The sequence below is a fragment of the Hyperoodon ampullatus genome, assembly GCF_949752795.1.
Source record: "Hyperoodon ampullatus genome assembly, chromosome: 7".
Taxonomy (NCBI): Eukaryota; Metazoa; Chordata; class Mammalia; order Artiodactyla; family Ziphiidae; genus Hyperoodon; species Hyperoodon ampullatus.
In genome coordinates, this window is record NC_136920.1 from 69606805 (window position 1) to 69623521 (window position 16717).

At 40.0% G+C, this 16717-nt stretch overlaps 1 protein-coding gene across 2 annotated transcripts in view; it reads left to right on the plus strand.

Moving 5' to 3' along the window:
* Window positions 1-1879: 1879 nt before the first annotated feature.
* The window catches only part of PDE3B (phosphodiesterase 3B), a gene marked incomplete at its 5' end in the record, with an annotated part of 167860 nt that continues 153022 nt past the window's right edge, over window positions 1880-16717 (plus strand). For both annotated transcript variants that reach the window (XM_079708105.1, XM_079708106.1), the window contains one exon: window positions 1880-2860. In XM_079708105.1, the coding sequence (XP_079564231.1) occupies window positions 1880-2860 (981 nt within the window). The remainder of the gene's footprint in view (window positions 2861-16717) is intronic.

A 16717-nucleotide genomic window follows, 5' to 3' on the forward strand; every position in this document is an offset into this window, starting at 1 on the left:
TTATTTTAAAATACATTTTTAAATGTATTTGTTGAGTTCTGTTGAAATGAGATTTTTTTTTTTTAATTTTCAATTGTCATGGTGGAAAAAAGATCCCTTGGATTTTTATATTTTAGGGCAAGCATTTGACTAATCAACCTGAAAACTCTATTAAATATTTTTTCCTTTACCCAAGAGGCAGACAAGGAAAGGGAATTCTGGTCTTTTTTCATCTTGGTCAAATTCTGTGCTAATTTCTCTGTGATTTCTGCTATGCATTGTGAACTATGACCATATATGAAAATGGTCTGTTTTAGGTCATGGCTGTGGGCAAAGATTAATTGGTGAAAAATGGGCCTGTTTGTGGGATTTACCACACAGTAAGGTTTCAGATCTCCCTGGAAAAATGTGGAATTAGCTCTTTGAGAAATGAAGTTCTGTCATGAGGCTGCAGGGAGAGTTTTGGTGGAGGGAAACACAGTTCACTCTCTAAGGCGTTATGATTGGTTAGATTCCAGAGCAGTCCCTTCGGTACAGCAAAGTTCTTCCCGCTTTCAAGTCAGTGTTTCCCACACGTAGCTAGTTTCACCAGTAATTCACAGATAGCATCTTACTTGGCTTCTTTCATGGCCAACTGATCCAAACTGGGCAATGGTTTTGGAGAGAACTCCTAATCCGCCCATTCCCCATCTCTAGAACATGTAGTTACAGTGAAAAAGCCTTCCATGGGGAAATAACTTTTCGACAGCAGATTTTCTATGCTCCTTGAGACGGATGCAGATGTCAACCCCAGTGCGTATGTTTGGCAAAGACGCAGGGAGGATGGAACGGTAGTTCCTCCCCTATGAAGATGGTTCTTGAGGAAGACAATCTCGGTAGTATCTACTAGGATGCTCCCAGAGAGCGCTCCACGTGCATGCTCCTCCCTAAAAGCCACTGCAAGGGCCTGCTGCGTGGCCCAAGAATCCACGTTGCTGTTGAGGTCAGACCTAGCCACAGTGATCAAGGTTTCTTCCCCATGACCTTGGTGGTGACTGGCCCTTTACCAGGTCACAGCTCGGCTCGGACAGTCCAAGGGTCCACACTAAACTGGGATGAGGGTAGAGGCAGGACCCGCCGCCTCCCCCCCCCCCCCCAACTCGGTTTTTCTACTAGACACTCCCCTTGGGAACCGTAAACATCCTCTTTCCCTACGCCCCGGTGGTGAGCCTGCCTGGGGTCCGTGACTTACCCCAAAGGGAACCTGCGCGCCTGGGGTCCCAGGATGGCGGGCTTGCCCCCTTCCATCCGAAAAGGACCCCTCCCGTCTCTCCCAGCCCGGGCAAGTCTTCGGGCGGCCGCGGCCGCGCTCTCCCCAGTCTGGGGACGCTTAGTCGGCTGGGGTCCCCAGCTCGCTTCCCGGCTGGCGGGCGGCCGGCAGGGCGAACCGCGGAGCGGGTGGCGGCGGGACTGGCCGGGGCGCGGGCGCGCGCGGGCGGCTGGCGGCGGGCGGGGCGCGCGCCCGGCCCGGGCAGCCGCGGGGGGAGGAGCGCCCGCCAGCAGATCGCGCGCCCAACGGACTAGGCTAAAGCCGTGAGGTAACTGTTGCAGCCCGCGGGAGCTGGGAGGCGACACCGAGTCTCCAGTCCCGAGAAGTGCCTGAGGGAAAAGGAGGGGGTCCTGCCGCAGCGGTCCCAGGCAGAAGCCCCTTCCGCCCCTCTCCTCAGCCAGCATGTCGCGGACCCCGCCGCTCCTCTGCCCGCGCGGCGGGGACCCTGGGCCACGGCGGCGGGCGCAGCCCTGACGCGCTGCCGAGTCGGGGGGCTCCTCGAGCGCGGGGGCCAGGCGGGAAGGAGTGCGAGCTGCCGCTGCGGTCCGAGCGGGGCGTGCCGAGCCCCTGCGGCCACCCCGCGTCCCGGCCATGAGGAGGGACGAGCGAGACGCCAAAGCCATGCGGTACCCGCAGCCGCCGGACGGGGCCGGCTCGCCCCTCGAGAGTCTGAGGAACGGCTACGTGAAGGGCTGCGTGAGCCCCCTGCGGCAGGACCCCCCGCGCGGCTTCTTCTTCCACCTCTGCCGCTTCTGCAACGTGGAGCTGTTGCTGCCGCCGCCGCCGGCCTCCCCCCAGCAGCCGCGGCGCGGCTCTCCCTTCTCCCGGGCGCGCCTCTCGTTGGGCGCCCTGGCCGCCTTTGTCCTCGCCCTGCTGCTCGGCTCGGGGCCCGAGAGCTGGGCTGTCGGGGCCGCCCGGCTGCGGACCCTGCTGAGCGTCTGCTCGCACAGCCTCAGCCCCCTCTTCAGCATCGCCTGTGCCTTCTTCTTCCTCACCTGCTTCCTGACCCGGACCAAGCGGGACCCCGGGCCGGGCCGGAGCGGTGGCGGCTCCTGGTGGCTGCTGGCGCTGCCCGCCTGCTGTTACCTGGGGGACTTCTTGGTGGGGCAGTGGGGGTCTTGGTCTTGGGGGGACGGAGACGCCGGGGCCCGGGCCCCGCACACGCCCCCGGCGGTGGCCGGCAGGCTGTTCTTGGTGCTGAGCTGCGTGGGCTTGCTGACGCTCGCGCAGCCGGGGAGGCTCCGGCACAGCATCCTGGTGCTGCTCTTCTCCGGCTTCGTCTGGTGGGTGTCCTTCACCAGCCTCGGGGCGCTGCCTCCAGCCCTCCGGCCGCTGCTGTCCTGCCTGGTGGGGGGCGTCGGCTGCCTGCTGGCCCTGGGGCTGGATCACTTCTTCCAAATCAGGGAAGCTCCCCATCATCCTCGGTTGTCCAGTACCGCGGAGGAAAAAGTGCCTGTGATCAGACCCCGGAGGAGGTCCAGCTGCGTGTCGTTCGGAGAAAATTCAGCCAGTTACTATGGCAGTTGCAAAATGTTCAGGAGACCTTCATTGCCTTGCATTTCGAGAGAACAGGTATGTTACCAGAAAGCAAAGTTTGGTAAGGAAGGGAGGGCGGTTTTATCGCTTCAGTTCCCGAGTTGAATTAGCGTGTTTGAAAGCATGTTTACTTCCATGGTGAAAAAAAGACAATTTTTATTCTGAAAAGAATTCCTAAAATACAGGAAGCTTTAAAAAATGCATAAGTGCCATTTATCTTTGAATAGAAATGAAATAGCAGACTAAGCATATTGCACTTTTTAAAGAGTTTGTTAATGTAGTAGATGCGTTCACAGAAGAATGAAGTGAATTATTTGAAGTATAATAGATTGACTACTCCCACTTTGGCATAGTCTGATGTGTAGCTTTTTGGTGACATTTATCTGTTGCTGTTATAATGGTGATGTCTCCCCAAAGATAGCGTACAGCCATTAGAATGAGTGGGAAAAAATATATATATATGAAATTTAATCAGTGTGATTTCATTATTCTTGATAATTGAGAGGACAAATCTGAGATCTCATAATAAAAAGAGAAAACAGTGATGAGTTTTGGAACAGAGACTTGTTAATTTAGATGAAAAGACTGTTGGGGATAATTATAAGAGATTTCTCCCCCACCCTCCACCCTAAATTTCAGCAGTGTAGGCTAATATAATCTTTTACAGACTAACTCATGGTCCTGTGTGTTTGTTGCATAATTAGGAGAATGTTGTAACAATTTAACCTTTAAACTTAGTAATGTTTGGAAATATGCCAAAAGCATTTGTACAGTTTCTTTTCCTGTAGGTTTATATGCTTTTGTGTTTTAAAGGAATGGAAATCATCATTAGGGAAAGAGTTTCTATTTTTGTATAGCCTAGGGAAATCTTACCTGTTCTACATCACTAAGAAACTCACCAAGTATAGCTACTGTTCACAGAGCATTTACTAAGTGCTAAATACTTATATTGTCTTAAACCCTCACAAGGACTCTGTATGGTAGGTGACATTAACCTCAAGTTAGAGATGAGCAAATTGAGGCTTATAGAGATTACCCAACTTCACACATCTAGTAAGTGGCAGTGCTGGGATTTGAACCTAGATTTTTCAGTTTTCAGTGATGTCTTCTAAGCAACTAAAAGGATGAATGTAGAGGTTTTCCTTAAGTAGGAGAGTAGGAGTCTATACTATTGGTTTTCAATCTTTTTGATTAGTGATATGCTTTACACCAGGGACCCAATATATTTGAAACAGGAGTTTCTTATTCTTACTACATCTGATGCTCTTTGCTCTTCAATATAGTCTACAAGCTATTACACTATCCGTAGTGCTCAAAGAGACAACACCTTGCTCCCTGAAAAGTGTTTTCAGAGGCTGCTTTGTGGTCTGTAGTTATTTGGCCAAATGCTTGAAAAAAATTGTTCAAAAAATATCATGGCTTTTGTTTTCTCAGTTTACTGCCAGTGATAGTAGACAATGCTCAGAATAATGTGTATCAAGAGAAAAATTGTCAGGAGAAGATTCACTGTAGAGCAGAGTCATAGCAGCTATTTTCATAGACTGGAATAGCGTTTGACATTTGACTATTTGCAAATATATTGTATTTTTTAACACCAGGAAAGTGTTTTAGCACAGTTTCATCACATTTGTAAACAATTTTCCTGAGCTTAGCAGCGTTACAGTTTAACGTAACTTAATTGCAATATGTTGGCCTAGTGAATTATGGGTGTTATCTTATAAATTGAAAATTCCTGGTCTACTTGATCCTGGTCTGGTGCTCTTTCCGTCACAGCGACCTTTTTTCAACCGTTAACTGGGTGCGGCATTGTTATGCTAGGTAGCATTATTATTTGTATTAGAGGAAAATATTGTGCTTTTAAAATTTGTGCTTTTAAAAAGGGCATATTTTATTAGTGCAGAAAACCCTTATTCACATTCCACTATGAATAGGAACATTTTATTGGTGGAGGGGGTCTTAAATATATGCTGATAGTTCAAGGGTTTATACATGGTTAATGTTCAGTGTCGTAACATACTACTCTTTCAGCAGTACTAGAAACTACTAGATATTTTTAGCTTGGCAGAGACTGTAATAAAAATTTTTACTTATGCTTTTTCCTGAAGTTTAACAGTGGATCTGTGGTTTTGTTTGGAGGTATGTTATGTGAAAGAAATTAAGTGGAAACCAATACTTTTATGGAAGTAAAAGATCGAGAGATTTTCTAATTTTCAAAGTGCTAAACTTTGTATGTGTTAATTGTAAAGTCACTCTCTTGTTTCAGAAAGTGAAGGGAGACAAACGGTTTTGGGTAGAAGCTGATATTGGGGAGAGTCTCCTGGATTCATAGAGGTTCAAGGGTAAAGTCTTAGCCCTGCCGTCATATTGGAAAAGTTGGTGAGCCTCTCTGAGTCTGAGTATCCTGTCAAATCAGGGGATCCAGTAGGTGAATTCTATACCACCTTCCAATTCTAGAATTCATTTGTTTTAGTTAGTTTACACTTTCTGTAAGGTATAAATAAATGTATGACTAAAACTTCAAAAGTTAATAGATCTCAAAGTTTTACTTAAATGTTTAATGTTGATATTGCTAGCCTATATTTTCCAAGGTGTGATCATTGGAAAGTTTGAACAAAAATTCTGTATTATTTGAAGAGAAAGAACTTTTAACACGTATATGTGGACTTTCATTTGTGGATTGATAAAATTATTACACTTTCATTTCCTTAAGAATTTAAACGTTTTTATTAACATCTTTGAAAAACAATTGAAAACTCATATTAATATAAATGTTTTTAATTGTGTGAGAGTAGATTCAAAGTAATTTTTAACATTTGGGATGTTATGTTAGATACTGTATTGAAAAATAGTGGCATATGTTTGTAAAACATATGATTTTTTCACAATTAGGTTTAAAGTTTAGTTACTGCTGACTGTGTTCTACCTTGGTGGGTTAATGGAAAGAAGCACTAAGTTTGTAGTATATTTGTGAAGAATCAGCTGAGACTAATAGGAAGTAAAAAAAAAATTTTTTTTACATCTACATAAGATGCTTTGGCCTGAATTTAACAAGCTACATTTCTATGTCATTTTAATTATACATTCTACAATGCAAATTTCGGCTGTCCACCAGATCATTTCGTGTGTGATACGCAAGGTAAATATAAGGTTTTGAAAGGCATAAGTCTGTGTGTGAGATATTTTTCTATACCTAAAATGCTGAGTGCTTTCTAAATGGTTAGGTAAATATTTAAAAATTCTGTGGCCTTAAAGCCCATAAATATTATTTAAAGTGTTAATTTTGTTTAAAAAAGGATACGCATGTAGTATGAAGCCTTTTAAAAAAGATTTTAAAGTTTAAGTGATTATTTATTCCCCTAAGGAATCTGCAAGGCGTAACCCACCATGAATTTTTTAAAGAATACTGTGGAATTTGTGAAATTTAGTGAGTGTTTTATTCTAATTTCATGTTAATATTTTGTAGTGAAACATCAGCCTACGTAATATTTTTATGCTTTATTTTGTAAATATTGTATGTACCCTTGCCATCAGAGTTATCTTTCAAAAACACAGATTTGATCAAATCACTCGCTCTGTTTTAAAAATCTCTTACGGCTTTTCATTGTCCACAAAATAAAGTTCATGCCCTTGACCCTTGCTTGCAAAGTCTTAATAACCTGCTCTTAGCCTTATTTTGTTGTTTTTGAAAGCCGTTAGGAGTTATGGAACACCTCCCCACATCCATCCACCGCTCTAGCTATTTGAGGACTGCTTATTGTTACTGACGTGTAGACTTTTTTCTTTTGATTTTACCATTCACACTGTTTGAAATCTCCTTTAAGAAACATATAAGATTAAGAAGTGTTTAGACACTACAGTGATACTCAGACTAATGTATAAGCTGAGAACAAAACTCCATCCTAGCAGAGTTGGCTGGGTTTAAAAATAAAAAGTTGACAAATCGTGTCAAGCAGTGATGTGATGTGTGATAGAATATTTTCATTATACCACATGAAATAGTGACATCTCCATAGTTTGTTTTCCCACAGTGAGTGGAAGGTAAATAGGGCCAACCATAAGTAAAACTTTGGTTTTAGTATAGTTTAGTGATGTTTGTTTTCATTGTCCTCTGATTTTTAAATCCTCCGCAGTGGCAGGCACTTCTCTGATTCTCTTTCCTTCTTCCCTTTCAGTTACCAAGTCAGCCTGTTTCCCTAGCGCATTCTCCTGCCTTCTTATACCCCACCCAAAGCAGGAAGAATCTATACTTGCTGAAAAAGTTTATTTCAGCATAAATATGTTTGTATAGATATAGAAGAACTAGAAGAGATTTGGAGTTTATCTAATTGAAATCTGCTCATTTTATAGAAAGGAAAAAAATTCAACTCCAGAGAGAGAAGAATATTGTCTCTAGGTTATGCCACGAGGTTTTGGGATACAGGGACTAGAACCTAGGTCTTGACTCCTAGTCACCTGTACTTTCCGTTAAGAGCATATGCACCTGTAGTCATAGTTTTCCAAAGCTGTTCTTAATTTGCCAGCTATCTCTAATTATGTGATAAACAATGTCCCTGAGTAAAAGCGGTTGAGGGTGGTGGTGGGAGAGAGGGGAAGTGAGAGGTAGGAGGTACTCTTGAAATCACATAGTTCATGATGACCTTGAAGATAAACTTGGTACCTGATATAATTATTTCAGGGTGACTTGTCAGGATGCAGCTGGTCTGAAACTCAGGTGCCTTAAGAGGCCAGCCACATAGCCTATTTATGTTATACGTTGGGGAAGGAGGGGAGGTAAGGAAGAATGGAAGTGAACTGTTGCCTACTTTGCCTAAGGGCTTTCAGTTTAAATAAAACAAACTGAACAACCCTGTTAGCCAAGCAAAACTTTAGAAGAGCTGGGTTCTGTCTGTGGGTAGCTCCTGACAGTTTATAACTGTATATAGTTGTGTATAAACAATTATAATTATAATTATTTTTTATATTTATTTGTTTAATTATATATTTATAATATTTATTTTATTATATTTTTATTATTAAGTTTATTATAATAGTTTATAATTGTTCACCTTATTATTTACAAACTGATTAATGTTTATTTAAGAGATTGTTAGAAACCTGTTCTTAGAACTTGGGGAAGAGGAGTGTGTTTCCCACTTTTTCTTTTACAACCTAGAACTTTTTCTCCAGTATTGATTGACCTGGAATGTTATCTTATCTTTATAGACTTTTCCCTCCTCCATCGATAGAGTACATTGTTTGACTGCTTCCTTACATTTCGTACAACTTGCTTTCAGTATATTTTAAATTTATTTAGTTGGCATTTAAATTTGTTAATGAGAAATGCCATACATAAAAGACTGTACATATGTATATTTTATATGATTTAAGGAAGAAAATAAAACAAAAAAAGAAAAATGTCAAGTACATACCACTCATTTCCTTTGTATAACCTCTTTTGCATCCCCTTCTCTCTGCCCCAGAGACAACACATCTATCTTGATTTTTTTTTTTTGGCTGTTCATTCCCTTGCTTATCGTTATAACTCCCCTGAACATATTACTAAGTAATCTAAATAATATGTTGTCAGTATTGTCTGCTTTTGAACTTTAAGTAAATAGAATCATGCTGTATGAATTCTTCTGTAACTTTTTTTTTTTTTAAGATGTTGGGGGTAGGAGTTTATTTATTTATTTTTGCTGCGTTGGGTCTTCGTTTCTGTGCGAGGGCTTTCTCTAGTTGTGGCAAGCGGGGGCCACTCTTCATCGTGGTGCGCGGGCCTCTCACTATCGCGGCCTCTCTTGTTGCGGAGCACAGGCTTCAGACGCGCAGGCTCAGTAGTTGTGGCTCACGGGCCTAGTTGCTCCGCGGCATATGGGATCCTCCCAGACCAGCGCTCGAACCCGTGTCCCCTGCATTAGCAGGCAGATTCTCAACCACTGCGCCACCAGGGAAGCCCTGTAACTTTTTTTTTTCTTGACGTTTGAGATTCATTCATGTTGATGTGGATAAATGTGGTTCATTTTTTTTCAATGCTGTATAGTGTTTCATTGTATGAACATAATAAAATTTATCCATTCCACTGTTCATGGACCTGTGGGTGGTTTTCAGTTTTTTGCTATTAAGCACAATGCTGCTATGAAATTTTTTGTAAATGTCTGCTATAGGGGCATGCACACATCTAGGAGTAGAATTGCTGAGCTGCAAGGTATGCTCATATTCAACTTTACTGTGTATGATAGGCAGAATAATGTTACTGTAAAGATGTCCATGTTCTAATTCCTGGAATTTGTGGGTATGTTACCCTGCCTGGCAAAAGAGACTTTGCAGGTGGGATTAAGTTAAGGACCTTGAGATGGGGAGATTATCCAGGTATCCAGGATTATCTAAGTAGACCCAGTGTCACAGGGTCTTTAAAAAGTGGAAGAGGGAGACAGAAGAGATCAGAGAAGGAGAAGTGATAATGGAAGTAGGATTAGAGTAATATAATGTGAGAAAGACTCACTCAGTCCACCTTTGGCTTTCACAATGGGAGAAGGCCAGGAGCCAATGAAAGCAGGCAGCCTCTAGAAGCTGGAAAAGACAAGGAAATGCATTTTTCCTTATAGTCCTTGAAAGTAACAAAGCCCTTCCAATACCTTGATTTTAGCTCAGTGAGACCTTTGTCAGACTTCGGACCCACAGAACTGTAAGATGTTAAATGTGTGTTGTTTTATGTGACTGAGTTTGTGGTAATTTGTTACAGGAATGTATCAGTTTGCATTAACTGCTATAACAGTTGACATGGGTTGCTGTGACAAAGTACTACAAATTGGGTGGCTTAAACAGCAGAAATTTATTGTCTCACAGTGCTGGAGTCTACAAGTCCGGATCAGACTATCCGCAGGGTTGGTTCCTTCTGAGGACTCTGAGGGGGAATCTTTTCCATGCCTGTCTCCTAGCTTCTGGTGGTTTGCTGGCAATCTTTGGCATTTTTTGGCTTTTAGATGTGTCATCCCATCTCTGCCTTCATCTTCACATGGCACTCTCTCCATGTCTCTTCATATAGTCTTCTCTCTGTGCCTGTCTTTGTGTCTCAATTTACCCTTTTTATAAATACCCCAGTCATATTGGACTAGTGCCCACCCTAATCACCTCATTTTAATCTAATTACCTCTGTAAAGACCTAATTTCCAAACGAAGTCACATTCTAAGGTATTGAGGGTTAGGACTTCAATATATCTTTTTTTGAGGGACACACTTTAACCCATACAAGTAGCAGTAGAAAACTGAGACACTCTGGGAAGTTGAGTTGTTTTCCAGAATGGTTGCACAATTTATACTCTGCTAGCAGTGAATAAGAATGCCCTTGAACCAATGATTCCTATTTAATAACTTTAATTTTTGTTAGTCCAGTGAGTGTGAAATGTATTTCTTTGTGATTTTAATTTGCAGTTTTCTAATTACTAATGAGGCTGAATATTGTTTATGTTTATGGATTGCATTTCTTATTCAGGGATTACCTATTCATGTCTTTTGCCTTTTTTTTTTTTTTGCGGTACGCGGACCTCTCACTGTTGTGGCCTCTCCCGTTGCGGAGCACAGGCTCCGGACGCTCAGGCTCAGCGGCCATGGCTCACGGGCCCAGCCGCTCCGCGGCACGTGGGAAGCCCACCACTGAATTTATAAAAGGCAAAAGATAGGGCTTCCCTGGTGGCACAGTGGTTGAGAGTCCACCTGCCGGTGCAGGGGACACGGGTTTGTGCCCCGGTCCGGGAAGATCCCACATGCCGTGGAGCCTTCGCGTCCGGAGCCTGTGCTCCGCAAGGGAGAGGCCGCAACAGTGAGAGGCCCGCGTACCGCAAAACAAACAAACAAACAAAAATTCAGTGGTTTGGGGACTTCCCTGGCGGTCCAGTGGTTAATACTTCCAATGCAGGGGCTGCAGGCTCCATCCCTGGTCGGGGAACTAAGATCCACATAACTCATGGCCAAAAAACCAAAGACATTAAACAGAAGCAATATTGTAACAAATTCAATAAAGACTTTAAAAATGGTCCACATCAAAAGTAAAATTAAAAATTCAGTGGTTTTTTCTTGGTTCATGAGTTCTTTATATATTTTGGACATTAATCCTTTATTGGTTATTTGGGTTGCAAATACCTTCTTCCAGTTTTCGTGGTGTCTTTTGATAACTGAGATTCTTAATTTTAATATTATCAAATTTACCAATCTTTTCCTTTAATGGTGTGAGACTCTCCATGTCTTGTTTATAAAACTCTTCCCTATTGGAAGTCATAAAATAAACTCTTATATTATCTTTTCAGAGTTTTAAAGTTTTGCCTTTCAAATGGTTTTTATCCACCTAGAATTGATTTCCATGTATAATGTGATACAGAGATTGAATCTCATTTTTTACCCGTATGTATATCCAGTTATGTCAGCACAATTCACTGAAAAGTTTATTCTCCGTTTATCAGCAGTGCTGCCTCTGTCAAATGTGAAATTTCAGGGTGTGTGTGAATCTGTATCTGGCTTCTCTGTCATGCTTCACTGATAAGTTTATGTGCCCTGTGTTAATGCTACACCGTTGTAATTATAATAGCTTTATAATGAGACAATATACAGTAAGTCTCCTCATCTTACTGTTTTTCTTCAAGAGTTTGTCAGTTATTTTTGGACCTTTGCTCTTTAATATAAATTTTAGAATAAGTTTGTCAAGTTCTACAGAAATTCATATTGGGATTTTGATTGCCATTGCATTAAATCTTTTGAACAATTTAGAGGAGAATTTGATTTTGATTGAAAATTTTAAGTTGCATTTTTCTATAAATTTATTTAGTATAACTTTTCAAATTTATTTTCTTTGTAATATCTTTTTATTATCTGTAATATCTTTTTTATTATCTATTTATTTAATTTGTTCAGCATCTGCATTTTTGTCTTCTTTTTCATTCCTACCATCATTTGTATCATTTTTCTTTGTTTCTTAATCAACCTGGCTAGAAGTTTGTTTTTTTGTTTTTTGGGTTTTTCTGGTCACGCCACGTGGCATTCGGGATCTTAGTTCCCTGATCAGGGATGGAACCAGCGCCCCCTGCATTGGAAACGTGGAGTCTTAACCACTGGACCACCAGGGAAGTCCCAGTTTATTTGTTTTTTAATCTCTTCAAAAAACCAGCTTTTTGGATTGGTACTTGTTTTCTTTTTTTTTATATGTTAATTTTTATTGGAGTATAGTTGAATTACAATGTTGTGTTAATTTCTGCTGTACAGCAAAGTGAATCAGTTATACATATACATATATCCACTCTTTTTTAGATTCTTTTCCCATATAGGTCATTACAGAGTGTTGAGTAGAGTTCCCTGTGCTATACAGTAGGTTCTTATTAGTTATCTATTTTATATATAGTAGTGTGTATATATCAATCCCAATTTCCCAATTTTTCCGCCCTTCCCCCCTGGTAACCATAAGTTGGTACTTGTTTCCTATTTTATTTATATCCTCTTTTATTATTTCTTTTTTTCTTTCTTTGAGTTTATTTTCTTCTTTTTTTTTTTTTGAGTTTATTTTCTTGTTCCCTATTTTTTTTTTTTTTTTTGGCCACACGGCTTGTGGGAATCTTAGTTCTTAGTTCCCTGACCAAGGATTGAACCCTGGCGCTTGGCAGTGAGAGCTCAGAGTCCTAACCACTGGACTGCCAGGGAGTTCCCTCTTGTTCCTTTTTTTAACTTTGTAATTGAGATGCTAAGCCCATTAACTTTGAGCTTTTCCAGCATATGCGTTTAAGATTATACATTTCTCTCTAAATGTTGCTTTAGTTGAATGTCACAAGTTTGGATGTATAGTATGGTTACTGTGCAGTCTGAAGAATTTTCTAATTTTCATTTTGATTTCCCTTTTGACTGACAGTTGTTTAGAAAAAAAAATTCTAATCATATGCAGGTTTTCCAGTTATTGTTGTTGATTTCTGACTTCAGTGCCTTTGGGCAAAGAATGTGGCCTAACATATGATCAGTTTTCATAAGTGTTCTGTTTGCTTGAAAAAATACATCAGTTTTGTTAGCTGTCTGGTAGATAAAAGGTGTAAAATGTCCTTTTCATACCTTCTGTGTCCTTATTGACTTTTTATCTTATTGACCCGTCAGTAACTGGACAGAGTATTAAAAAATCTCACTTTCCTGGTGTTTTTTTCAACCCCCTCACCCACAGTTTGTGGGTAAGTGTATGGAGAGGAGAACTTTACAAATTGGATGGAATTACTTATCAGAGGGACAGAAAAAGGATGCATGAGAGAGAGCTCATGTCATATGTTTAAAGAGTCAGTGTAAGAATGTAATGAAAAATTTGATCAGCGTTAATATATATTTACAAATTGCCATTTATATGTGCCAGCCCCTAGAGAGATACTAAGACGACAGTCACAGGGTCTGTATTGCAAGGAGATCACACTCTAATTGAGATAAAAAAATATAAATAAATAATTACAATTCAGTGTGGTAAGTGATATAGCAGAGGTATACATAAGGTACATGGGAGCTTTAGGGAAGGAACAGCTAACTCTCTCCAGGAGGAGAGTCAGAAAGCCTTCAGAAAGTATATAACAATTGAGCTTTAATCTTCAAAAAAAGTTTCTTACTGATATAAAATGTATAAAAAATTAATTAAAAAATTTTACTTCTATGACCTTAGAAAGAATTTTTCAAAGTTATTCCAACATAATCTCCACCTTACTGTAAATATGTTTGGAATAAGAATACTTCTTATCAACTGAGAGACTATAAAGTCACAGAAAATATACTGAGTCCAATCAGGCAAACTGTTTACCTTCAGTCCCCAGTCAATACTAACAACCAAAAAAGATGCTTAAATTTTCTATCAGAAATGTCAGTATCAGTGGTAAAAATAATATAAGCAATAAAGAAATGTAACCCAGGATTAGAAAAAAGGGATTATTATAAGATATATTTACCAAGTACTCGCTATGTGCTAGTCTCAACAGCTCTGTGAAATAAGTATTGAAATCCTGTTGTGCAGCTGGAAACTAAGGTAGAAAGGTGAATTGACTAGCTCCACATCACTCAGCTAGCACACAGAAAATACCATAATATGCTAAATGCCATTTTCAGTGTATAACAAGCCCCTAAGAACTCTCCCAATGGAAACAACTAAACTACAGGTTTAAGCATTTTAGAATGTATCTTTTGAAAGGAATCACTGAGTAATAAAAATTTCAGATCCCCCAAAAAAGAAGTGAAAATAGTGTGGGGGAGAAAAAAATGTTCCCTTCTTCCCTTCTAGGGTCTTTGTTTGGGCTAGTAATTAAATTGATTTAAGACAAATTAACAGGGGAAAAACAAATTTAATTTTGTATATGGGAGCCCCATAAAAAAGTGAGACTCCAAGAAGTAACCAAAGCAGGAATCTTTTATAACTTTAAGACAAAGAAACAATAAATTTGTGAAGAACTGGCGAGACAAAGGAGTCTGGGCTTGAGGTAGTGAATTGGTGAAGAAGTAACAAGGTTTGTTAGGGCCAAGCATTCTTGGCCCTAAATTCCCTATCTCTGGTGATAAGGATGCCTTCCACCCTCCTGGTATTGGGATGGGTACCTTTCACATGGGAGATTTATCTCCTGCTTTTGGGGAGGGGGGGGGAACAAAGGAGGGTCAGAGTATTCTTCACCGCTGTTTCTCAAGTAAACTTTAATTCAAATTAAGCTATATGTCAGAGTGACATATTCTGGGGTAGCACATTCTGCTCCCCTTCAGTAGGAATCCCGAGAGGTAAGCAGACATTAAAACCAGCTTTCATTTGAAGGTTTCTGACCATCCTCAGAGACCATGAACATTTGCTTCTGTTAGGTATGGCTAGGCTCAAGAGATAAAACCTAGGGTCTGTCCAGAGTCAGAAATCTAATAGAAAAACTGCATAAAGCAGAGACCCCATAGTGCTACTCTTCCAGTGTAAGGTTAAGTGAGAAATAAATGTGACCATGGAGATGGGATGCGTGTCTTGACCTTGGCACAGGGAGTTGGGGAAGAGAGAAAATAAATCTTCCCTGGGAATGTATAACCACAGGAGAGCCCTCATAGAGTTTTTGTTTGTTTGTTTTAAATTTTGGTAAAATATAAATAACATAAAATTGACCATTTTGGCCATTTTTAACTGTACAGTTTAGTGGCATTAAGTACATTCATATTGTTGTGCAACCATCACCACCATCTAACTCTAGAACTTTTTTTATCTTCCCAAACTAAAACTCCATACCCATTAAACAATAACTCTCTCCATTCCCCCTCCTCCCAGCACCTGGTAACTGCCATTCTACATTCTGTTTCTATGAATTTGACTACTTTAGATACTTCATACAAGTGGAATCATTTGTATTTATCTTTTGTGACTGACTTGTTTCACTTAGCAGAGTCATCTTTGGAATTCTAATAGGAATTACATTGAATCCATAGATTGCCTTGAGTAGTATTTACATCTTAGCAATAGTAAGTCTTACAATTCATTAACATGGCAGGTCTTTCTATTTATTTGTGTTTTAATTTCTTTCAACAGTGTTTTGTAGTTTTCAGTGTACACATCTTTCACCTCTTTGGTTAAGTTTATTCCTAAGTATTCTTTTTGATGCTATTGTAAATGGGATTGTTTCTTAGTTTCGTTTTTTAATATTTCATTGTTAGTGTTTGAAAATGCAACTGATTTATATGTGTTGTTTTTGTATCCTGCAGCTTACCTGAATTTGTCTATTCTGATATTTTTTTTGTGTGGAATCTTTAGGTCCTCATTTAGTCAAATTTTTTTAAAAATAAGACTTATTTTTTTAGAGCAGTTTAAACTTCATAGCAAAATTGAGAGGAAGGTACAGATTCTCCATATACACTTTGCCCCCGACATGGCCATAGCCTCTTCCATTATCAGCATCACCCGCCCCCCTGACTGTTACATTTGTTAAGACTGATGAACCTACATCATAATCACCCAAAGTCCATAGTTTACGTTATGTTTCACTCTTGATCTTGTGCATTTTATGGGTTTAGATAAATGTATAATGACATGTATCCATCATTATGGAAAATAAATACAAAGTATTCACTGCCCTAAAAATCCTTTGTGCTCTGCATATTCATCCCTTACCTCATCCCCACCCTTGGCAACCACTGATCTTTTTACTTTCTCCATACTTTTGCGTTTTCCAGAATGTCATATAATTGGAATCATAGAGTACTCACTTAGTTTTTTATCTAAATTAATGCTACATAGGTGGACTTCAAGTGAAAATGTAAAGTGGTCCCAGGTGACTGATAGAGGTAAATTCAGATTCTCTAAGGCCTCAAATGATTCCCACAGATAAAATTCCAAGGATATTGAGCAGTGCATAGTCAAAAATCCACAAAACTTGCGCAGAAACAAGACACTATGAATGAGAAGCTGCAGAAAAAAGTACACAGCAAAAGAAACCCACAAAGACTTCAGAGCTTGGAGCTATTATTTATCAGATATAAAAAATATGTTTAATATGCTTAAAAAACGAAATAGAAGCTTGGGAAAATGGTTGGGGAACAGAGAATTAAAAGAATAATCATGCAGATTTGAAAAATAGAACTTCTAAAGATGAAAAAATAACCACAGATTTAAAACCTGATGCACATATTAAATAGCAGTTGAGAGACAGAATCTGTGAACCAGAATGTAGATCCAAAGAAATTGTCCGTAATGTTTTGCAGGGAGAAAAAGATGGAAGTTAAGAAAGAGGGATCGAAAAAGTTGGAGAATAAAGAAAAAAGTTTAACATGAATTTAACTGAAGTTCCAAAAGGAAATAATAAAAGGGAAAACAGGCAATATTTGAGGAGATAATGGTTATAAAATAGAACTTTACAGAACTGATAAAAAATACCAACTGATATCCAGAAAGCCCACTGAATC